The sequence below is a fragment of the Octopus bimaculoides genome, chromosome 11, assembly GCF_046866305.1.
Source record: "Octopus bimaculoides isolate indiv1 chromosome 11, ASM4686630v1, whole genome shotgun sequence".
NCBI lineage: Eukaryota > Metazoa > Mollusca > Cephalopoda > Octopoda > Octopodidae > Octopus > Octopus bimaculoides.
Window position 1 is genome coordinate 51,431,392 of NC_142938.1, and position 26,008 is coordinate 51,457,399.

General features: G+C 35.2%; 1 protein-coding gene across 28 annotated transcripts in view; it reads right to left on the reverse strand.

Annotated features, from left to right (window-relative positions):
- Window positions 1–26,008, reverse strand: part of LOC106869890 (echinoderm microtubule-associated protein-like 2) — a 220,070-nt gene that overhangs the window by 160,899 nt on the left and 33,163 nt on the right. For all 28 annotated transcript variants that reach the window (XM_089359993.1, XM_089360000.1, XM_089359995.1 and 25 more), the window contains exon 2: window positions 6,317–6,424. In XM_089359993.1, coding sequence (XP_089216119.1) covers window positions 6,317–6,424 — 108 coding nt within the window. The remainder of the gene's footprint in view (window positions 1–6,316; window positions 6,425–26,008) is intronic.

Consider the following 26,008-nt stretch of genomic DNA (forward strand, 5'->3'; position numbering starts at 1 on the left):
ATACTAAATAACAGTTTTATGCAGTTTTACATTTTTTCATATTTCATCTAAAATTGTCAATTTTTGAGTTCAGAGTCCATTGCAACCAGAAAGCATACCCTTGCAATATTTAACTGGGCTAACAACAGGAACCACACTCATTTCATGGTAAAGTGATTAGCATTATAAAATTCATCCAGCTATAAAAACAAATATACCAACAGTTGAAGGCGAGGTAAAATTGTACATTATGAAGAAAGTAAGAATATTTGGCAACTCTCTTCTCCGGTGATACATAAGAAAAATATAAACTCACACTGACAGAATATACCGAAAATAAAGTGACACTTAACAGATGGTAGCTATTTTGGTCGATACAATTTTAAATAAAAAGAAACAATAACTTAGACACTAATTCCTGAACATTTCTATTTGGAGCTTGACCTATTTGATTATAATAATATGAAGACAGGCTAGATAAACAGATGCAGTGAGCAGACCAGATCAGGACACACTACCAGGGAAGAGTACAAAGACATGAGCAAAGCCAGCACAGAAAGATCATCTACTGACCAAGAAAGTTTGCCCAGAGAGAGAAAGCATTGACATGGGAGCTGAATGCATGCTACTTGTCTCTAAATTATAAAATTTTTTTTTTTTTTTTTTTTTTGTAAAATTATAAGAATCCTTTTCCACACCATTCTTAATAGTGACAAAAACTCAAATGAATTTCTTTCATTATAGTAACGTTTATGTTAAGAGCTAACCTGGTTAATTCGAGTCACAGGACAATGCTTCCTGTAACACCTAAAACGTTTTGCCACACAACACAACCCAGTGTACAGACCAAACAGCTTTTTATTCTTATCAGGTCACAGCCATTACTGATAAGACACTGTCACTGCAGTGAGGTCATTGGTCCTGCAAGATTTCTCATGTCAATCCTACAATGAATACACCCATTGCACTTTCACAGTAGTGTCTAGAAAGGGTATCTTGTAATAAGATTTCAACCATATGAAATAAGTAGGACACAGATGTTACTGATGATGTTCAGAGAAAAACATTACCATGCAGTTAGAGCAGTGATTAGAAATACAACTTAAAGATATTTCTTTCCTTTTGCTAGTTTGAAGAATATTAAGGTGATTGTGACAAGTCTTTCACGGGTCAACTCTGAGACAAGATCATTGATATATAAGAGAAAGCGTAAAATATGTCTAAGACATTTTTTAACTTGTGTGTATAGGGGAAGCACTAAGTAATAATATCCTTGACATTTGAAAATATTAATGATAGTCTCATCAGCTGACTGCTTGTCATTGTAGTGAATCTGATAACCTAGCTATCAAAAAAACCTATATCCTGGCAAAGTATATTCTATATTTCTAAAAGAATCTGAACAGCATGCTAACACAGTTATTCATTAGTTGAATACTAATTCCTACTGCTTCGAGTACTCAGTCATTCTTATAGCTATACCCAGGCTCCAACTGCTTAGAGTAGTAGTTCTCAACCATTTTTTATCTATGGACTCCTTTGATTCTTATTTCACTCAGGTGGATCCTTATAGCCATTCAAGGTTTAAAAAATCCTATTATATTCTTATAATTAAATATTATTAGGAATTATATAAAAAGAAATTTAAATATTTCATGTATTGGAAAACTACAACCAATTTATTGCACAAATTTTAACAGTAAAATCTTAAATGGAGCCCCAAAGTTCATAAGGAGCCTGGTTGAGAACCACTAGCTTAAAGTATTGAGAAGTTCTTATAACTACAGTCTGAGAGACTGAGGTGTCTTTGCTATAGGTACAGTTCTACCAAAGGTAGAAACATTAGACTCAATCAAATACTTCCCTATTTTGCTTTGAAAGCAGACAAGAAACCAATGTGGATGGGTGCAGAACAACGTCTGAGTTGTAATTCTAGTCTAGAAACCAATTATAATACAAATTATTAATTAAAATAAAATCTTTATTCAAGTTAGAGAAACATCATTGATTTGTTTTCTGAATTTTATAAAAATAAATTCAGCATCTTTAATTACTGAAAAGCTAAAATGGTTTTCCCCCTGCAATTATGAACACAATTGCTTTTACTTTCTGGTGCTGAATTACTCTCTGCAATTACTAGAACACATTCAACATTTCATATTTGCCAACATCTACATAAGCTGGCAGAATCGTTAGCACACCGGGCGAAATGCTTAGCGGTATTTCGGCTGCCGTTATGTTCTGAGTTCAAATTCCACTGAGGTCAATTTTGCCTTTCATACTTTCGGGGTCAATTAAATAAGTACCAGTTAGGCACTGGGGTCAATGTAATCAACAATCCCTTTGTCTGTCCTTGTTTGTCCCCTCTATGTTTAGCCTCCTGTGGGCAATAAAGAAATAAACATCTACATAATTCTTGAAGTATTTCAAAAAGAACACCTTGGAACCAAATTAGTTTGGGATAATTTATTTTAAGAGATTTTAATTTGAAATAAAATAAAGTGGAGATTACAATTAATGAGAATGAGAGCATACATTCAACAGATGGAAGACCACAATTTTGAACTTATTTTTTGACAAAACTAAATATTCTTATACACAAATTTAATTATCATCATTTTACATCTGCTTTTCATGCTGGTATGGATTAGTCAAGTCAGTTCTCATTCAAAGTTACTGTCCAAGGTAAGCCAGAGGACAATATATCACTTGCATGTTTATTTTTGGTATAGCATCCATAACTGAATGCTTTTACCCAACCACATTACTGAGTGTGCTAAGAGCATCTTTTCATAGCACCAGCACAAGTGAGGTTACCTTATATTCAACAAGAAAAAAAAAGTCTCCACTACTCAATGTCTGCATTCATTTAGAGAGCAACATGACTAATAAAATTAATGAGAGCAATTTCAGTAGAGAGAGTGTGTGTGATGGGTGAAACAAACTGATTGGAGTGACTGTGGGAAAGGGAAGAGAGGAATGAAATAGACAGTGCCAGGAGTAGTGGCAAGGCGTAATGTGAGAGAGACTAATTGAAGTTACATATTTGCTGGTAAGAGAAAAAACAGTACTGTCAAAGAAATGATCTAGGATGGGAGGGTGTAATGGATGTTAAAAGCAAGTGACTTGAGGGAGAGGTGGCCAGCAGAAAAAGGAGGGTAAAGTTGGCTGGTAAGAGAGAATATGTATGATGAATACTCAAGATTGTAATAAGACAGTAGTGAATGACTATAAAAGAGTAACCTGAAGGAGAGGAAAAGGGTGTATCAGATAACAACAAGTCCAATATAATCCTTCATAACTCAAACACCAAGATGGTAGAGAGAGGAGAAAAGTGCAGGTGATAGTATGGAGAAACTGTATGGACGGATCTAATGTTTTTTCCACATTACATGGGCCACATGGTACAGTGAATGTGGGGAAACTGTATGGACAGAGCTAATGTTTTCCCACATTACATGGGCCACATGGTACAGTGAATGGGAAAGAGTATGATAGAGAGATGAGGTGGTATGGAATATGTAAGAGGGGGAAGAAGATGCTAACTTAGACAATACAAAGTCAGAGACATGCCAAGGTGCAACATAACATTATATATTCCAGCTTCCATCATTATTCTCATTTTAACATATTTTACCAAGTTTGCATGAGTGAGTAGGTCTTTAACATGCATCACCAATTATCACTGTTCTGCCATTTCCTTTGTGAGTCGCAACCAAGGCCATACTAACACAGTTCTATCCCTTCCACAAATCTCGCTCCTATGTCCACATTTTCTTTTAGCTCTTTTGGACTATGTTGTTCATGCACACTAACATTACACAACAAATCATACTTCATTGTTTTTCTTTGTCTTCATTTTATTTAAGGCCTAGATCATGCTACCATATAGTGCTGCACTTCATACACTAGTAAGCATTATGCATGCAATTTGCCTTTCACTCTGAGGAAAGCCCCTTTCTTGTCAGCAGAGGTAATAGCTCCCTGAATTTTACCAACTTTTTTCTTACACTGGTTTCTATGCTTTCAGGATGCTCACCTCAACAGCTAATTAGGTCACTCACACAAAACTACTAGTTTCTTATGGGGAACCTTCTAGATATTTGAGAGAATGTTTCCCCATGAGTTTTTAGTGCTTAATATATATGTGCATTTGCCACATATGAAGTGTGCCCACTATATTTCTTGTACATCCATAGTTTATACTGAGTATGCTGTCAGGAAATTTCATTCCTTTCTCAGCCCATCAAGTAAGGCCATTTTCTGATGGTTGCAGGGTATTATCTCTCCCATTTACTTAAAACATTAGTCATTGCTAAATTTACTTTGGGACCTCTATTCCAAATTTTACTTCCATATCCAAAATTTCTCTTATTCAACTATATATTTAGCTGCTAGAACTTAGTAATCAGTATATAGGAGTGTCCAAGCACAATGTCTTAAACTCCCATGTCACAGCCTGAAGGACTATAATGAACAAAGTGGTTTTCAGGACTGTGGCTCAGCTGGCACACTAAACTTGCTGTATTTATTTCTATCACTTTGTTGCAACTTTGTATATAGGATGTACATCCCTGAAAAACCTTTCAGCTACACTTAATTTCCACCAAATTACTGAGCATGGAATTCTGTCAAAGGCTTTCTCCAAGTCAACAAATGCTAAGTACATTAACCCACTCATAGCCGAGTGCTTTTTCTGCAGTTGTTTCACCAGGAAAAGGGTCATCAGTAGCACCTATTCTTGGAACAAAGCTGAAATGCACCTTATCTCAGTTAATTCTCTTCTGAATCAGTTGTACTATAAATCTTTCAGTGACTTTTATAACTTGGCCAGTCTATTTGATATATATGTAGTTTCTTCTTTCAAAAGCATAAATTTGTTAGGGAGTGATTTGCATAGTTTTTATTCAGTTATTTCCCTGATTTCAGGGACCAAACTGTAGCCATCTGGGTCACTACCTTTAAGGGATGAAGATAGGAGTGTTGGCATCATTGTATTGGAATTAGTTTTCATCTAGAAATATTTTTGAGAAGTATTAAAGAATCTTACAGATATCCCTTGCTAAAAAAAGATCCCTTAATTTAGAATACTTAACATATTCCCATGTTTAATACTTCATTCACCCCATACATCTCTCACTGAAATTATCTATTCCAGCTTTTGCTTTAAGCTTTCAACCTGAATTCATTCTGAAGTGAAAACAGCAAAATCATAGTTGCTGATGCTACACAGGTTGAATATTGTGGACACAATCTCCTTGAAGTGCAAACAAAAATTGATTTCTTCTTCTACCATTTCTAATTTATGAATGAATTTCAGCATGGTTTAATTGTATTTTAAATTAACATATCATAGCCTTGGCAAGTTAACTTGTTTATATATGAGAGAGGAATGTGCAGAACCTGAGAGTTGACACAATACTGGAAGATAACCAATTTGAAGGAGGTTCGGAAGAGAAGTGCAAACTATTGAGAGAGATGTTTAAATGTTGAAAGAAATTTAGGTGAGCTTGTAAACCTTGAAATAAAACCAAATCAACAACATACAAAATGTTGAAGACACTAGGCTTTTTTTTTCAGGGATAAAAATAAACATAAAAAATTTACTTCATTTAGACCAAATATAAACTCTCCTATTTGAAAGTATCATAAATAGTTGATCTTGCCAACAAAAAGTTTTAATTTATTTTTTTGCCTTGTTTAAAATCAGTACTTTTAATTTTCCACAGATCTCAAAACTGGTGGGTGAAAGGAAGGACTTATCCTAAAACCTTAATCAGGATGTATGCAACAGAGCTAACTCTGTTAAAGGCACTTACAACTCAGAGATAATTTTGCTAAAGTAGATGAAGCATTAAGTCTACCTCCCAAAATTGAATGTGCTTATGGTACCTAGGTTTCTGATGTGGCCACCCATTTTAATAATAACTTAGATTCAATATTGTTTAAATTTGATGAGAACAAATTTTCTGATGAGAACAAGTGTTTTCACTGTGATAAGGCTAAAAAACAGATTTAGATACTTTACAATTAAAAATAAAAACTCAAGACTTAAACCCACTTCTTATTAGAATTCAAAATGGCTGAAATATAAGCTACTTTGAACTCAATTTTTAATATTTTTTTTATACTTTAACTGTATCTCTGACATTAATAAGGTAGGATTGACAAACAAAAATTAAAGTAGATTTTATTTGTTGACTTGACAGATAACATTGTCATAATGGGCATTACTAGTTTATAGTGTACCTATTATATAATATATATAGACTGTTCTTCTCTTCATTCACATGTAACATCATAAAAATAACTACCAAAACAATAACAGAAAACTCACCAACATCAGGACTGGTTGCATTAACAACAGGTAAGTCACCACAACCCACTTCTGCATCAGTTAAAACCTCATTTCTTGGTAAATCCATTTCCACCTCTTCACCAGTAGCTGCAAAATAAAATGCAGAGTATGTCCTATATTAAAAAATAGATAAAACAAAACACTGACAGAAACAAGACCCTTTAGTTATGTTTAACCCTATAATTTACTGTTCAGACTTGTTGGCTTTACATAATGACCAGGAAACAATCGGCTAGGGATGGGACAGGTCATTGAGACACCAGTGAATGTGTCATCATTATGTAGTCTATGTAGAGCAAGTCAGGTTAAAACCCAAAATTTGAAGGAAATGGATTAATTCTTGCCAACACAAAATGCCACCAGAGGAGAATATGTTGAGTCAAGTTCTTTCCATAAAGTCAAAGAAATCAATTTGCCCCATTCTTTCCAAAACAATACTCAAAAGAGAATTTGAACTCAGCACTTAAAATTCTGCATCAATTACACTGTAACAACATTTTTCATTCATTTATTGTTTTTGTCTTTGGTCAGTAAGTGTTATTTCCTATTTGCTTTTATGAAGAAATCAAAGGAAATGATAATTCCCTTCAAACTTTACTTTTGCGACCTGGACGTCAATGTTCTGAAACTGACCTATTTTCCATTACATTTCAGACAGATTCAGCACTGAGCAGCTGAAGCAGAAATATTATTATAGTAAATATTCTGCTCAATACCACAGATTTGTTTGTCTGTAGCTTGATCATAACCATTTGAGCATGTCCCTTGGTGGTTGACAATATGTGCATCACTGATCATGAATAAGATTAGCAAGAGGCTTAGCATATCCATGTGTTGAGAGGGATTCTTTGGAGTTTGAATAAATGTAAGAAAAGCAGAGATTGAAGGAAATATTAGCTATTTTCATTAGTTTATAAGGGTAAGCAAATAGGAAAAACCAGTTGCTACCCAAGGATAAAAATCATCACATTGTTAAACAAAGTTCTCAATGCTTGCAACAATTACTTTGTACCTTTTATTGGATCTATTTTTTTTTAACAAAATTGACTGGGTAAGTGAAAGCAAAATCTCTTGGTTGTCAATGACATATTAATGACAATTTTTTTATTATTAGAAGCTGCTCTCCACCAACACAACTGAAAGAAGAACATCAAGAGAAACATGTAAATTAGTTTCAAAGTTTGGCACAAGGCCAGCAATTTTAGGGAAGGGGACTTGATTACATCACCCCCAGTGTTCAACTGCTACTTATTTTATACATCCCAAAAGGATAAAAGGCAAACTTGACCTAAGTGGAATTTGAACTCAGAATGTAAAGATGGAAGTACTGCTAGTAAGTATTTTGCCTGGCATGCTAGCAATTCTGCCAACTTGCCACTTTAATCAAGAGAATCGTGTAAATTACTTAGAAAATGTCTACACTGAAAATTGTTAATTAACCCTTTGGAAATAGAACCTCCTTTGGAGTTTCAGTACCAAGAAGACGGAGCCCTTTTCACAAGCCCTACAGAGGGCATACACTTATTTAAAAAAAAAAATAAAGTAATTTACATATATAAAACTATATGCATTCTTGCAAAAAATTGAATGAACTAATAGAATTTTCATTATTCAATTGATAGATTGGTTCTGTCATCTAAGAGATAAGACTTTTTAAGTTATTTTACTACACCTATTGATGTTAAATCTGTATACAACAAACATTTACATAATGAAATGCCATAGTTGATAAGGAGCAGGATAAAAAAAAAGGATATAACATTACTAAAAAATTGTTTAATTTTAATTTTTTCTTTTTAAATTTTGATTGTTAGTATTTTGATAAAAATGAAAAGAAATAATGAAGAGAAAAAGTAAATTTTGAAAAGATTTGTGGGGTAAAATGTACAGTTCTAATTATCATTTTCATGTGTAATTCAACATCTGTTCCCAAACTTTTTATAAATAAAACCTATGCAAGGTCAATTTCTGTTGTCCTCAGTATTTATTAACAAAAAGTACACTTCAATGAAAGCTTTTGATATCATAATTTTTTAACATAAGAGTTTTTAATTAGTGTTGTGAGTTCTCAAAGAATTTATATTCACATCATTAGAAAATTATGAAAATGCCTTTAACTCAACTTCTAATGTCACAGAGACAGAAAATACAAATAACTAAAAAAAAAATTTTAAAAGAACATACTCTTTACTCTTTTTTTTACTTGTTTCAGTCATTTGACTGCGGCCATGCTGGAGCACCGCCTTTAGTCGAGAAATTCGACCTCAGGACTTATTCTTTGTAAGCCTGGTACTTATTCTATCAGTCTCTTTGCCGAACCACTAAGTTACGGGGACGTAAACACACCAGCATCGGTTGTCAAGCGATGGTGGGGGGACAAACACACATACATATATATATATATATACATATATACAACAGGCTTCTTTCAGTTTCCGTCTACTAAATCCACTCACAAGGCTTCGGTTGGCCCGAAGCTATAGTAGACACTTGCCCAAGGTGCCACGCAGTGGGAATGAACCCCGAACCATGTGGTTGGTAAGCAAGCTACTTACCACACAGCCACTCCTATGCCTACGACATGTAAAGAATTTTTTTTTTTTTTTTAAATATAGCTTAAAATAAACGCTACACTATTATTACAAGATCTGCAGAGTAATCAGTTTGCCAGACCAATATGCCTGTTTTGAGAGAAAAGGTTAAAGATAGATTAATACAAAAGTGAATCAGAAAGAGCTCAGTATTAAATCCATTTTAAGCAATAACTAAATCAGCAATCAAGAATAGGATAATAAAATTTGTCTATATCCTATTATACATTTTATCACTGAAGATATATAAGAGCAAAAGACTAGGATAATGCCATGAGATCAGTAGGAGAGAAAGCAAAGAAGTAGAAAGATATACAAAAACTAGGAAGAGAGAAATTAAAATAGTATATTTCATCACATACTTTTACCTCATTTAATACTGGATAATTATTGGGTCTTACAAGTATACTTTTGTAAACTGTACTCACAACAGAATTTTAATTCAGTCATGTTAGTCAAGGAAATAATCTTGACAATTACAGAGTGGATGTATTGCACTACACTGATTTACTATACTGTACTATACTGTACTGTAAGGTAGAGTAAATTAGCAGAGTTAAATGTTTTGGCCATTAATATAATGCAATGCCAAGATATCAAATAGAAATTCAAGCAGATCAGCTGAGGACAAAAAAACCCCCAAAAAAACTAGGATGATCATGACATGAACAACAACTACAGCTGTTCTTGTCATTGCTGATATAAAACTGAAGACTGATTAACCCCAAACCAAAAGTGTTAAATTGGAAGTAGGTAGCCATAAAAAAAAAAGACAAGATATGATTTAAGGGAGAAACCAATAAAAGGCTGACAACATCTTCAGTGAAATCTGCAAGGCATGCTTTATTAAGACAGAAACCAATGAGAGAGTGACAATAAAAAAAGAAATCAGATTATTTCAGGAGATCAGACATTACAAAGTTACAAGATTCTTTGGAATTGAAATATCACATTTCTATAAGAAACAAACTAATGTAATTTTAAGATTTTATTTAAAGCAAATCCAGGTAGTAACTCCTATGAAGGGACAAGATTTCAGATTCTTTTAACCTTTTAACATTTATGCCGGCTATATGTAGCCCAAATATTCTACCTGTCTTATGTTCAAATCGGACAGATCTGGACTGTCTTACCTATCTTACAATGTCATTTTTTAAATATACAATCACAAAATTTCAAAGCTATGAGATAATGTATGATGAATTCAAAACAATGTGAATAAATAAGCAATACAAAATAATCTGAATGCTAAAGGGTTAATCAAATTTTAAAGCTAGATCACTCATATTATAATGGCTCTGAGTTACAATTTTGAAACAATATCTTGATTCCATAGCAGAAAACTAAAAATGTAATTTATCATTTGATATTTATTTTGTAATTATTTTATATTTTCTTAAATCAGGTCTTCAAAAGCCTTGAGAGGTTCCTAAGGGTTTAGTTCTAATTTTATGGTGTTCAGTGAATGAAAAATAAATCTCCCTATGGATAAAACATCTTCCTGATCAAATACATATTCTTAATTAACAGCTAGTTAAATTGAGGCATGAACACAGGCTAAATACACATTAACTATACATACATACAGAACTAGACACAAATATACACCTACAACCATTTGAACTTAAAATCAAAGCATTTAATGAAGATCACAGAATATCAATAAAACATTAGGTCAATTAAACAAACTAGTTCAAAAAAAGAAGTCAGTTTAACATTTCTAAGATTAAAAATCAGCAGAGTGATCTTTATGTCACCTGAGGCTTGAGATTGCCTCAAACTATTAATGGCACAGAAAAAAATGTTTTTTTTAACTGATGAAGCTACATAAAAAAATTCATTCAACTTCCATAATGTTATAGAGAATAATCGTATAATAAATTTCAAAAAGTGTTATAATTTCATGCCACATCCAATATATCTCATCTAATATATTTAACTTATTCTTTCTTTTAGTATGAAGGTAAAAATCTACTTTGCTTCTATTTTTAAAGTTATTGCTGTACAATGTCTGTAAAAAGATTTATAATATTTAATACCTAATAATTATGTGTGCTAAATTACTTTGACTTCGGGCACATGACATTCCAGTATCATCATGATCTGTTTGCATTCATGGCAAAATACACTCTCCATACTAATCTTATGTATTCTGAATTAAGCATTTTCCCCCCACCCATGTAAATTGTTACTTTCAGTTCCTCCTGTTAATCTTTGCAAGATGATCCTTGTACAACCTCCCTTTCTTTTTCTCTCTGGACCCCAGTCTAAGGCTTGCCTTATCAAAAACCCTTTTGTCCCTGTAACATCTGATTTACTAATCCCGATTAATGCCTTCCTATTTGTTGGTTGAGGGGTTTCAGCTTGGTTTTGGTTGAGAGGCCTTTGTTCATATTTTTTAGTATCTGATGTTTAAGATATTTCTGAGGCACCTGTTCATGAATGCTTCTCATATTTGTATTCCTTTGTTATGGCTCAGCATCAGGTATCAGAACAGGTTTGACATTGCAACCAAAAATCCTCAAATTACAGTTTGGACAAAGCCCTTCCTTTCCAGACAATCTTTAAAATGCTGAAGGCTTGACTCATTTTCTTAAGTCATACTTCATCATCCTCCACTAAAACTCCAACACCATATTTCCAAGATACATTAAACGCTTCTCTTTAGTCAACATGATTATTGACCATATCAACAGTCAAGATCACCACTGAATTTTCATGTCTCTCCAAAGTTAAATCTGGTTTTTACTGCAATCTCTGTTAGCTTTGTCTTTTTCTGCATATCATGAATATTCTAGAACATTACATAAATGTTGTCCACCAAGTCTAGATCCTCTTGCACCTGCTTTTGTGCCCACCACCCCATAACCATTGTACTGGCCTGTGCAAATATATCATCCAGTCAGTCACCACCAACAAGATCATCAGTATTAATACACATCTGTTTCACTTCAGTTTTCACTTCCAAAGATTTTGACAATCTCCATCATTTGACAAAAAGTGTCTTTGTTTAGCAGTTGACTGACATTAATGAATAAGGAATTCTGTAGTGACAGAACAAACTCTATATTGGTGGTTCCCAAAGTAGATGGTACTTTCCACCTGGAGGTGGTGGAAAGATCCAGGAGGGGGTGTTGAAGAAAAGTGGGGTGATAATGGGGTAGTCAAAAAGGGGGGGGGGGGGGTAGATGTAAAACCAAAACGTGTTAATTAGGTTAAATTTTATTTGTGAAATACAGTGGTTTTGAATTTGCTTCAGGTGATCTATGCTTGTTGTGATGAGTGGGGGGGGGGGCTAGGAAAGTAACTTGGGTGCCAAAGGTGCGGCAGCCTGAAAAAGTCTGGAAATCACTATATCATTTTCTTATTAACAATATAACATGAAATATTACTTCAGAAACTATTATTTCATTGCATGCACATTCTTTAAAGTTTAAGAAAATTATTATTTAGCAATTCTACCAGTTTACAAAAATATTCTTTCCAAATATTTAACATTTTCAAATTTAATTAAGAAACCACATGATTTTATGGGACCAACTTATAGATATGTGATTTTACTTAATTTTCAGAAAAGCCTTATAGCAAAGTGAAAGTAGGGTATATAGAATTAACTGTCCAGCCCAGAACTGCAATGGATTACCTGCAGTTCATATTCCAGTGCTATACTTATTCAACTACTTTATCCTAACCAATTTGTAGCATCAGCTACAAAGCTGATCAAGAAACTAAAGAATTAAGAACAATAATTAAATGCTAATTGTGCTAAAATAACTATTAACATAACTGTTGGCTGACATCAAACTTCACAGTATAAAAAGTGAAGAAGCATCTACTTATTTGATATTTGATTAGTGTAACAAGTACAACTTCCTCACCTAAACCTCTGATGTCTTACAATTGAGGATCACGCTTTTTAAAGACATAAATTTAGTAAGCATCATATTAATTGTTCACCTATTATACTGCTAATCAGTATTTCATGTTCAACTCAAACCAACATGTTGCGTGTTCAGAGTGCTGGTCTTGTATGTCGTCGTTAAATAGTTGATAATATATCTCCATACTTTTATTATACCCAATCGCATCTAGTTTTAATCATCACTTTGATTTGGTCAGTTCTCTTTGAAATTTTCCTGTTGTCAATTGATAAAACTATACCAGTTGTGAGAATGTTAATTATTATGGCAACAATAAATGATGACTATTTGAAGTAATAAAACTTGATTACCAATAAATGTTTTTGCTACTGTACTTTGTGCTTACAATTGTCATGGCAACCAATTTAGCTAATATCACATCATATGGATCTAAAAAAATTCCCTTTGTAAGTTTATAAAATACTCTCAATGCAGTGGAGGTTAGCAATTACAATGAATTTCCCTTTCAGATAAATTTCTGAAATGGTTTGATTTTAATAACATCATCATGATCTATTTGGTAGAAAGCATTAATATTATGCAAGACTATTTCATACCAACTACAGTTCAACTCATTGCAATCAAAGATTACCACTGCTTCTCATACCAAACCAAAAAACCAGGTTGCTCAACCTGCTGAGAATAGTAGCCAATTGTCCTCAAAACATAACCCTACCGTCTTTGATCAAGTTTGTTCAATCAGGGCTAACTCAGACTGTAGTTGACTCATTGAGCTTAATATGTAGTAGTAGCTGAGTCTCTCTATAAACATGTTTTCTTTCATTATAGAGGATAAAAAATAAAAAACAGTTGTATCTTAGCATGCACACATGCATTAGCAGACACACAGACACATGTACATATACAAACACACAAACATACACATAGATACACATGTAATTGTCTTAGAATTTGCCTTATTGGTTTAGCAGCTCATCCAGGTAAATCTACATCTCAAACAACAGCCACTTATTGTCACTTGTTACTGCCAAATGACATCTTAAAGCCAGTGCAAGAGTGTAGATCTCTGAAGCTATGATCCATGCAAGTTCTTCTTTGATAAATCTTAGCTATGTCTTCAGTTACCCACTATAATGTCATTGTCAACAAATTGGATTAATAATGTAGATAACTGCTTCTAAAGGATATCAATATTTACAGCTGGTTCACCAAAAGTATTCTATACTGATGACATGTGTAGTGATGTTTAAGTTGCCAACATCAAATAGTTTCAAGTAAAAGATTCTCAGATCATGAAATCCAAATTTCTCAATCATACCAAAACTGGAAACCCATACACTTTTGCAGAGTTTTATTGTCATTTACACGATATTCATGTTATTAAGAAAGCATTTATGCTTTTTGGACTGCCTAGTTTGAAGGAATGAACATTTCAAAACTTTCTCCAATATTTCCATAGAATGGTTTCAGTATGCAATTCCAAGAACTCCAGATACTAAAAGTGTTTAACGAAATTAGTGCATAATCAATTTACTATTGCATTGAAGAAAAAGATTAGGATATTTTCACTGAATAATATGGAATTAACCAGTACTGTCATATTGAGCAATATCTTGAGGATTACACACATGCAATGTCCCTTACTTATCATTTCTCAACTAGTAATTAACAGCAGTCATCAACAAACTTTATATAAGAGAGGCCTAAATAGATCAAATTGGCTTAGTTTTGTCATGTAATTCAAAACTAAACTAAATGCACAAAAAAATTGTATTAGATAAAAAGGATTCGTACAAATCTCTCCCCCTCTCCCTCTCTCTCTCCCATACTGATCTTGGACTAAAGATGAAGTATGCCACAAATTGAAAGATGAGGTCACATGTTTGCTCTCATAATTGATGAAAAATGGAAGCTGAAATCACTATTAGATTCTAATTGCTAAACTAAGCATGAAGTTGGTGATGGCCTATTGAAAGAACTGGCTAAACAACTGTAATGAACATACATAATGAAACAACATTGCCATGTTTGTATTTTTCTTCTTTTTTTTTGCTTTGTTTTCTTTGTAACCCTTTTGTTGTCAATAACAATGTTATCAATAAAGTGCCATAAATATTAAATGTTACAAAAATATGTAGATTTGAAGGTCAATTCTCACTGTTTTTTTCTTTTACAGTTCACTGGTGCTGGGACTTAAATATATGTATAAATACATACACACACACACACATTTATGTACATAATTGGCATGCAAAGTAGCATTGTGAAATAAAACTTTTCAATCAGTTCAAATGTTTCAGACATATCTGACCTGTAAAAAAGGCTATATTCACTGTGGTTTGCCAAAAGTCATTTCAGAGCTGCCCCTATGAACTAATATAAGCATTTTAAGCTCTTTATGCACTCATCAGTATTAGACACCAAGTGAAAGAATTCTTCACTTCCTTATAAAATATCAGTAGGAATAGATATATATCATGTGACCAACCAGATTATCAGATGTTGTTATACATTGGTGGTCACAATGCATTTTTGCATTGCTTTAGCCTTGAAATGACGCCACTCTGCTGGCCAGGCGAGCAAGCCAACATTCCCACCTGATTGAAAGGGGGGCAGGAGCAATGTGAAATAAAGTGTTTTGCTCAAGAACACAATGTGCTGCCCGATGAGGGAATTGAACTCATGATCTAGTAATCATGAGTCCAACAACCTAACCACTAGGTCCTGCATCTTCACACACACGTGCGTGCGTGCGTGCGTGTGTGCGTGCGTGAGAGAGAGAGATAAGAAGCTTGTTTCCCAATCACAGTTCCAGTCCTATTGTGTGGCACCATGGGGAAGTGTCTTCTACTATCGCCTTGGGCTGACCAAAGCCTTGTGAATGGATTTAGTATATAGAAATTGAAAGAAGCCAGTTGTGTGAGAGAGAGAGAGAGAGACACCAATGCTTGACAACCAATGTTGGTATGTTTACATCCCCATGGGTTAACGCTTCAGCAAAAGACTTTATTAAGCCTGGTGCTTATTCTATCAAAGTCCTGGGGTCAACTTATTTGACTAAAAAACCCTTCAAGGCAGTACCCTAACATGGGCACAGTCAAATGACTGAAACAGGATATATATATGGACTCTCCCATCATTAGACAGCATATAAGGGTTCAGCCATTTCTTGCTGAACAACCACACACGTAAGCTCACACCCTCCATCAAATTGACATTACTTGTACAGGTGCACCATGCGCCACATGTCAAATGATGAAGTGATTGCAAAGCAATGTGAAATGAAGTGCTTTGCTCAAGAATACAAGGCAACGCCCAATTTGAGAATTGAACCCACGATCTCACAATTGTGAGTGCAATACCCTAACTACTAAGTCATGCACCTTCACTATATATATATATATATATATATATATATATATATATATACACACCTACATACATACATACATACATACATACACACAGATATCATCATCATCATTCAATGTCCATGTTCCATTCTGGCACAGATTGCATGGTTTAACAGAATCCAATGTGTCAGAGAACTACATTGTTCTCCAGCATCTGCTTTGACATGGTTTTTGTGCTTGGAGACCCCTCCAAATGCTAACCATTCTAGAGTGCACTATATGCTTTTGTCACACTCCTAGTACTAGCGAGGTTGCCATGATGTTTGCAAGGCTACAAACCTCATGAGAGGAGTGGCTGCTTTATGCAAGGGGATGAGTTAAAGGACAATAGAAGCAGTCAGAAAAGAACAGACTCCTTTCTGTAGAAGAGCTGCATGACTACTCACATCTTAGAAGCGAGGGTGGGAATGATCAACTGGCGCTGAAAAAAAGATTAAAATGGCTGTGATGCAATGTCTGGGGTACACACAAATTGAGCTTCCAAAACCTTTCTTTCACCAAGATGGTCCCCAACCTAGACAGGATCCATATATTCAGTTTGCTGATTGATTGTTTGCTTATTCTTTCCACTAACTGCAACATTTACCATCACCCCAATTACTACTACAGTCAGAACTAGGTCAAAACAGTTGTACTTATTTTCCACTTTCCTATAATTTCTCTTTCAATTTATTTTATTTTTTTTTTGTCTGTTGAACTCATTCCCGCCCCCATTGACCTTGTTTTCCTTCATTCACAATTTCCTTCACATTTTCACACATGTATTGATGCACACACAATCATGTGTATTAATGCAAACACACACATATGCACGTATATGGACATACATGTATACATGTATTGACACACATCCACACATGCGTACTGATAATGGCCGCAGCTCAATTTTGAGAAATGCCATCACTTGACTGTTCTCTTAAACATGAGAACACAGATGTGGCTTTTCAGTCTTGCTGAGGACTTACACTCCTTTTCACAGTTATGGCAATGATAAGCACCTCTTTCAACCAGTATTAAGAGCTTAACACCCACACCGACACATGCCTTCATTCCATCATAGAATTTTTCATTGAGTTCTCAGCCTTTTTTGACTGACCAACCATAGTATACAACATAGGCACAGGCATAGCTGTGTGGTAAGAGGCTTGCTCCCCAACCACAGTGTTCCAGGCTCAGTCCCATTGCAAGGCACCTTGGACAAGTGTCTACTAAAGCCTCAGGCTGACCAAAGCCTTATGAGTGGAATTGGTACATGGAAACTGAAAGAAGCTCATATGTGTGTGTGTGTCTCACACCACTGCTTGACAACCAGTGTTTGGTGTTTACATCTTCGTAACTGAGCAGTTTAGCAAGAAATACCTAGAATAAGTAGCAGGTTTTTAAAAAAAAGTTGTGAGGTTAATTCATTTGACTAAAGCTCTTCAAGGCGGTGCCCCAGCATGGCCACAGTCTAATGACTGAAACCAATAGAAAATTAAAACACAGATATTAACAGACATTAAAAATCAAGCAATGCTTGTGCCTGAAGGACTTTTTTAATGAGAAAAGGCCTTGCACAAGTTCAGTCCCACTTCGAACTATGTATTCATTTTTGTATTCATTTTCCCTAAAAGAACTAGTCTACAGAATTGGATGTTGTAGGTTCTATATTAGTGTTTTCCTTCTAGTGAAATGTCTAAAGATTTGTTGGATGACCATCGACTCTACTGAGTTCATACATACTTTCACATTTTGTTTTACTTCTTGCAGGGTAACTGATGAAAACCACTCCTCTTATCAAGCAAACTTGGCAAGGTTGTTAATTTACTAACTGATGGCCCAACTATGCAACAGGATGCACTCAGTTACATGTTACTAATAGCACAAAAAAAATGACCTGACATATAAATATAGATATACATATAAATACACACACACATAGTTTATAGAAAAACCAAGATGAAGACAGGTGTAGGAACAACAAGCAAGTGTTTTAGTTTGACGCTCAGGAAAAATGGAAAAGTATTTTCCTTTTCAAGCATACACTCTTTGACAGAAAGGAATAAGAGGAAATAGAGAGCGAGAATGAAAAAAAATGTGTTGAGTTCAATGGTTTAACATGACAGTACATATGTGTGTTTATCTTTCACAAATACAATAAGAGATCCAAATATTTTTTAGAGATATTTGATTATATACAAGTACTTATAGAATATTTTTTTTAAAATATACACAGTAACCCTGCTCTTTTTATAATGTCTTATATATGTTTATCTGTGTGTGTGTATATGTTTACAAAATTCTTAATGTGAAACTTAAAACATTCTAATTTAGAACAGTCATTTAGCCAATAAAATTATATAAAGAGTAAGCAACCATCCCAATGAAGAACACACACACTAAAGCATGTATATAAATAATTATGAATACACACACACACACACACACACACACACACACACACACACACACACAGTGGTGAGAGTTAAATACACTGATGAATTTATATGCATTAACTCTATACACATATCTATATCTCTTAGTGTGTGTGTGTGTACATGTGAGTGGTGGATGTATATGTTTTCATTTTCCTACTTTATTTGCACATATGTGTGGGCATGTATGTATGTGTACATAAGTGTATGTATGTGTGTATACATGTATGATGGGTGTGTATAGGAACGTGTATGGACTAGTAATGGTTCATGACAATATTTTGCCCACAAAAAAAATCCCTCGATACAAAATCCTCTAATATCAGATTTTGGTTCAAATCATTTCACCCCCAGTCAACTGATAAACTCCGTTTTAATAATTTCTTTCCCACATGCTTTTGTCTTTTTTTTTTTTTTTTGCTCCTTTGGCAACCAATTTCCTAATGATATACACAACCAGAGACATTTCTTGCCTAGGTATGCTTGTACATATATTATCATGTGTATGCCTTTGTATTAGTGAGCATGCATGCGTAGATATTTAAACATCAGTACTGGTTGTAAATTTTGATTTAAAACAAATTCTCAGTGTTGTATGACTTGAGTGACATGAGATTTCTCAAACAACTAGAGAAGGATGTAATCACCTGACCCTAAAAGCAGAGACAATGATTGGCTATCCAGTACTAGACAGCCATACAAAAACAAAATAAACTAATGTATCAAATATTTTATATCACTGGAGATAAAGAAATAAAGATACTTCCATTCTCAGATTCATTTCTTCTATCATTATTGATATAACACACACGCACGCAAACACAGAGAGAGAGAGAGAGAGAGAGAGAGAAAAAGAGAGAGAGAGAGAGAGAGAGAGAGAGAGAGAGAAAGAGAAAGAGAGAGAGAGAAAGAGAGAGAGAGAAAGAGAGAGAGAGAGAAAGAGAGAGAGAGAGAGAGAGAGAAATAGAGAGGACACAAACACATTAATCAAAGTATATAGTATTATAGATTCATTTCAGCCAATCTTACCAATTGGTTTAGTACAAGGTGGTTACCTAAATATGTGATTTTCAGAAATGGCAGGAATGGGGAAAATGTAGTGACTTGTTTGTGGCTACTGTAAAAAAAAAAAAAGAGGAAACAAAGTCGCAGGGGACAATTGAATGAGGGAATTATCAAGAGTTATGTCCCTTAGCCTGTACAAAACCCAAGTAAACTGAAGCAGCACGAGTTTGGTAGTTGAAAATATGATTGGGTAAGAAGTTGGTACATATGCATGGGTTGAAGGGGACTGAACAGGTATCTGAACCTCTTATGTTTAGGCACATATGCATAAGTGTTAATGTGTTAATATGTTTAGGTACATATGCATAAGTGTTGATGTGTGTATGGTTTGATTACAGACTTTGCTGGGTTCTCAGGATGTTATGGTGAAAGGACTGATGGTAGAGAATCTAATGATTATAATAATGATGGCACCTATAGGTAAGATATACCTACTCATTTCTGCAGTTTAGGAAGATGTACAGGTGATAAGTTTTTAACAATTCTTTTCGTGGTTTAACATAATCTGCATTTTCTGCTGCTATTAAAATGTTACAATCTGTGATGTTTTCCTTTAACAATCAGACATGTCTAGCCAGAGCTGTGACATTGTGTCTTATGGATACTAAAGGAAGACTTATGGTTGTTGAATCTGGTCCTGAGAGGACACACTTCCACACATTTGACTGCCCATTGCAGCCCTTTAACATTACTTCTACCTCGTACATGACTGTCTCCATGTAGCATTGGCCATTAAAGGACATGGAGTTGTCCCTGCATGAGCATCCTGGCCTCAGGTGTGGGCATACTTACTAGGATTTTCTTTACACAAGGTGCACAGCTAAAAAGGAACATTTAAGGTGTGTCTAATAAAAACTGGCTTCTGTTGAGACCTTGAACCCTCGAGAATTCCTAGCATAGATGGGATCCTTCCCCCCCCCCAACACACACACCCCCACCCCCACCCCCACACACACACTTTATTTTGGTTGGAATAGAATCTTTCTCCTGTGGGTACACAGGTCCTTCAGGCAAGTTATAAATGCACAGGCATGGCTGTGTTAAGCTTACTTTGCAACACCATAGCTTTGGGTTCAATCCCACAGCCCAGCATCTTGGGCAAGTGTGCCCTACGTCAACTTATGCCTTGTGGCTAAATTTCGTCAATGAAAGCTGTGAAAGCCTCATATGTGTGTGTGTGTTTTTCAACTGTGTGACAACTGGTAATCGGTTTGTTTACATCCCAGTAACTTAGTAGCTTGTTGAAAGACTGAAAGAATAAGTACCAGACATAGAAAACAGTGCTGTAGGAGTGTACGCAGCACATGTACTACAGCAGTACTATGCGGAGCTTAAATATTGAGATTAAATGCAGAAGCAAATTATGCCTGCCTAATCTACAAAAGAATTAAATATTTTGCTTTTTATGCATAATAATCAGAGTTACCTTCATAATTTATTGAACTAGGTACATATTTTTCCATAAAAGGAAAATGTTGCTATTGATCTATTTTATTTAAGGTTGTTGTTGTTGGCACTCCGTCGCTTACAACGTCGAGGGTTCCAGTTGATCCGATCAACGGAGCGGCCTGCTCGTGAAATTAACGTGCAAGTGGCTGAGCATTCCACAGACACGTGTACCCTTAATGTAGTTCTCAGGGATATTCAGCGTGACACAATGTGACAAGGCTGACCCTTTGAATTACAGGCACAACAGAAACAGGAAGTAAGAGTGAGAGAAAGTTGTGGTGAAAGAGTACAGCAGGGTTCGCCACCATCCCCTGCCGGAGCCTCATGGAGCTTTAGGTGTTTTCGCTCAATAAACACTCACAACACCCGGTCTGGGAATCGAAACTGTGATCCTATGACCGTGAGTCTGCTGCCCTAACCACTGGGCCATTGTGCCTCCACATTTTATTCAAGGTAAGCACTGCCTATCTTGCGTAAGTGGGCAGCATGTCCTTGACTATATATATATATATATATATATATATATATATATATATATAAGAGAGAGAGAGAGATAAGAAAAATTCAAATATTTGGCAAAGAATTCTGAAGTACAAATATTTTCAATTGCTTTAGCATACAAACATAGGTTTCCTGTAAGAACATTCATTCTTCCTATTTCTTCTTCGCAAAGCTGGATACTCTTCCTACTACTAAACATGCATCCATGAAGTGGGAGGTGGGGACAGTTGTCAACTGGCAAACTTCAGAAAATAGAGTTATATGAAAACTGTTGCCCTTATAACTGTATTCCTCATTTTGTGATGATCACAGCAATGCAACACTTTAAATCTGACCACTTTTGTGTCTTCATGATGTGTATGTTATTTCCTAAACAACAACAAAAACATACAAATGTATAATTATCAAGTTAATTTTGAAATTTTAACATTTCATCATATAAGAAATGCTTGCCTAGATAACGATAATAATTATCATTCAACAGCGATATTTATAAGAAAGACGTCAGTGTGTAGTAATTCTACTAATTTGATGATTTTTATCAAATGACATCATTAAACATATAAATCTTTTAAATGATAGCAATAAATAGAGTGTGATCAGATAAAGAGTGAATAAAAAAATATATGCCAAATGAAATTTATTTTAATCAAATTAGTAAAATATTGGACAACATCCAAGTTAAACTGTTAGTGCAAGTGGCACTCTAGTTAACTTTTACTTGTTTCAGTCATTAGATTGTGTCCATACTGGGGCACCACCTTGAAGAATTTTTAGTTGAATGTATTTTTAAGTCAGGTACTTATTCTATCAGTCTCTTATCAAACTGCTAAGTTACAGGGATATAAACACACCAACACAGGTTGTCTAGGTGAGGGTGGGGAATATATACACATGCATACACACACATAAACAGGCTTCTTTCAGTTTCCACCAACTAAATCCATTCACAAGGCTTTAGTCGAACCAAGGCTGTAGTAGAAGACACTTGCCCAAGGTGCCACACAGTGGGACTGAACCCAGAACCATGTGATTGGGAAGCAAGCTTCTTACTATACTGTCGTCCCTGTGTCTTCACACAGCCACGAAATAATTTCAATACTTCGTTAACTAAACATAAGTCTCATAGAAAAGAAATTAACTTTCAATAAAAGAAAACTAATTTCAATTAGAGACAAGAAAAGTTATTAAAATCTGAAAGGGTTGATAAGTTGTTTCAGGCTACAACAAGAAAAGTCAGTATCTGAGAGACATCTATACAATTAAAAAAATATGACCTATTTTATCTTGTCCATGTTATTGTAGACATTTGATTTTGAACTGTCACCATCAGGGAACTTGTAAAAATAACAACTGACAGTTTACAAATGCCACAACAAGTTCTTTAAAAGATTAGCAGCAGTATTAGAAACCTTTCTCATTTAACCCTTTCACTTTCATACCAGCAATGATGTTAAATAAGTTGTTGCATTCCTATAAAAATGTTGAAACTAAAAAAGATGTGATCATTTGTGATTTAATCAGATTTTTCTTCAATCAGTGGTAATGTTTCATCAAGGCAGTCTGCCTCTCAATAAATTCAGTTGTATGTTGTATATTTTAATGGTAAAAAAGGGTAATTTCATAATAAAATTAAATTGAATTAAGTTTTGGTATATTACTGGTTACTCATCACATTTTCATGGAGATGAAAGTCGAAGCTCACTCCAGGAGGATTTGAACTCAAATACTAGTGTTGAAATGAAAAACATTTAATGACATTCTAAACTTTCTATTATAACAAATTCAGCTTAAAATAAAGGATGCAGTCAGTAAGGTGAGAGTTGGCAATGAGTATAGCGATGAATTCAGGGTACAAGTAGGGGTTCACCAAGGATCAATCCTCAGCCCCTTTCTGTTCATTATAGTCCCCCAGGCAATAACAGAGAAATTAAAGATGGGCTGCCCTTGGAAGCTCCTCTAAACCGATCTTGTTTTTATAGCTGAATCACTACCAGAACTAGAAGAAATTTCAGGTCTAGAATCGAAGAGCCTTAGAGTTAACCTAACAAAAACCAAAGTCTTAGTAAGTAGGAAAGGTGACAAATCACAAATCCTTTCAGGTAGATAGCCCTGCTTGATCTGTAGGAAAGGCATAGGTAGAAATTCCATAAAATGTACCTGGTGCAAGCTATGGACACATACGAGATGCAGCAATATCAGAGGTAGGTTAACTGGGAAAATAGATTTTGTGTGGAAGGTGCACAGGTACAATAAATACTAGAAATGTACAGAAAATAGACTGTCAAATGCCAGTAGGGTAAGCTAAAGGTACTTGATAGCTTCTGTTAGCTAGGTGACCAAGTGAGTAGTGAAGGTAGATGCTCAGAGTGTAGCTGCATAAATAAGAATCGGCTGGGCAAAGTTCAGAGAGCTCCTACCTCTGCTGGCAACAGAGGGCCTCTCCCTCAGAGTGAAAGGCAAACTGTTTGATGCTTCTGTGTGAACAGCTATGCTACACAGTCGTGAAACATAGGCTGTGACTGCTGAGGACATGCATAGGCTTGAAAGAAATGAAGCTAGCATGCTTTGCTGGATTGCAGTGTCAGTGTGTATGTACAACCGAGTGTAAATGGCTTGAGAGAAAAGTTGGGCATCAGATGTAGTGTGCAAGAGAGACAACTGTGCTGGTATGGTTATGTGATGCGTATGGATGAGGATAGCTGCGTAAAGAAGTACCAGCCTCTAACTGTGAAGGGAACCTGTGGAAGAGATAGACCCAGGAAGACATGGGATGAGGTGGTGCAGCATGATCTTCGAGCATTGGGCTTCACAGAGGCAATAACAAGTGACCAAGACTTTTGGCAATATGCCATGCTCGAGAAGACCCATCAAACCAAGTGAAATCATAGTTATGGCTGATGCTGGTGTCATGTAACTGGCATCCATGCCAGTGGCATATAAAAACCATCTTTCAAGCATTGGATCTCACAGAGAAAATCTGGCTTATGCCAGTGTCACGTAACTATCACCTGTGCCAGTGTGGCACAACGAACACTTGTGCCAGCGACATGTAAAAAGCACTTTTGAGCGTTCAGCCTTACACAAGCAATGACAAATGACCAAAACCTTCGGCAATATGCCACGCTCAAGTAGAAAACCCATCAAACCATTGTAGCTGAAATTGTACTGGTGTCATGTAACTGGCACTCATGCTAGTTACACAGAAAAGCACCCATTACACTGTTGGAGTGGTTGGTGTTAGGAAGGGTATCCAGTCGTAGAAACCATACCAAATCAGACTGGAATATGGTCCAGTCCCTCAACCTGCCAACCCTGGTTAAACCATCCAACCCTTGCCAGCATAGACAACAGACATTAAACGTTGATAATTGATGAAAGAAGAATATAGGAAATTGTGTCAATAATTGGAAGTGAATGAACAATTTTATAGAATAAAGTACTTAACAAATAAAATGCTTGGATTAAAAATAAACCAAACTGGTTCTGTAAAAATAAATTCCAAGAGAACAAAAATGTTCAAATATACTCATTAAAAAACTGGCAAAATATATCCCAAGTGTATTTGTTTGTAATATATATATTAACACCCACCCCTGCCCCCGAAAGAATAAGCTCTAGTTCAATCATATGGAAACAAATTTTTGTTGACTAGGCACAAGGCCAAATATTGTTGGGTTGAGAATAGTTGAAAGATTGGCTCCCCGCATAGAACTAGAACATACATTTTCTTCTCCAAATTAACATTAATTCTCAAGGTAAGACTTTTCTTCCCTGAATCATTTGTATGTTTATCCCTCTTCAGTACAGATGGGTGTGCGTGCGTGCGTGTGTGCGCGCGCGTGCATACACACAATATATCTTTAACACTCTTGTATATATGGGTGTGTGTGTGTGTATGCATGCAAATGATGTAATACCTAACTATGATATATAACAAGCAGCTGTAAATAAATGGAATAAATATCTATTCTCTCACCTCACTTCTCTTATCTGTTCTATTTATAACGTGTGCGTGTGTGCGTGCGTAGATGTGTGGTAAGAAGATTGCTTCACAACCACATGGTTTTAAGTTCAATTTCACTGCATGGCACTTTGGCCAAGTGTCTTCCACTATAGTCCCAGGACAACCAAAGCCTTGCAAATGGATTTGGCAGAAAGAAACAGGAAGAATCCTATTGGTGTTGGGGGGAGTTTACAGTCTTTTTGACATTGTGTGATGTCTGGTAGTGGGGAAATATTAGCTTGCCTGGAAATACATGATGGTTGGCAACAGGGAGGGCATACACCTCAAAGAAATTCTGTCAGCCCCATGCCAGAAAGGAAAAGTGAACATTAAACCAATGATTGCTATATA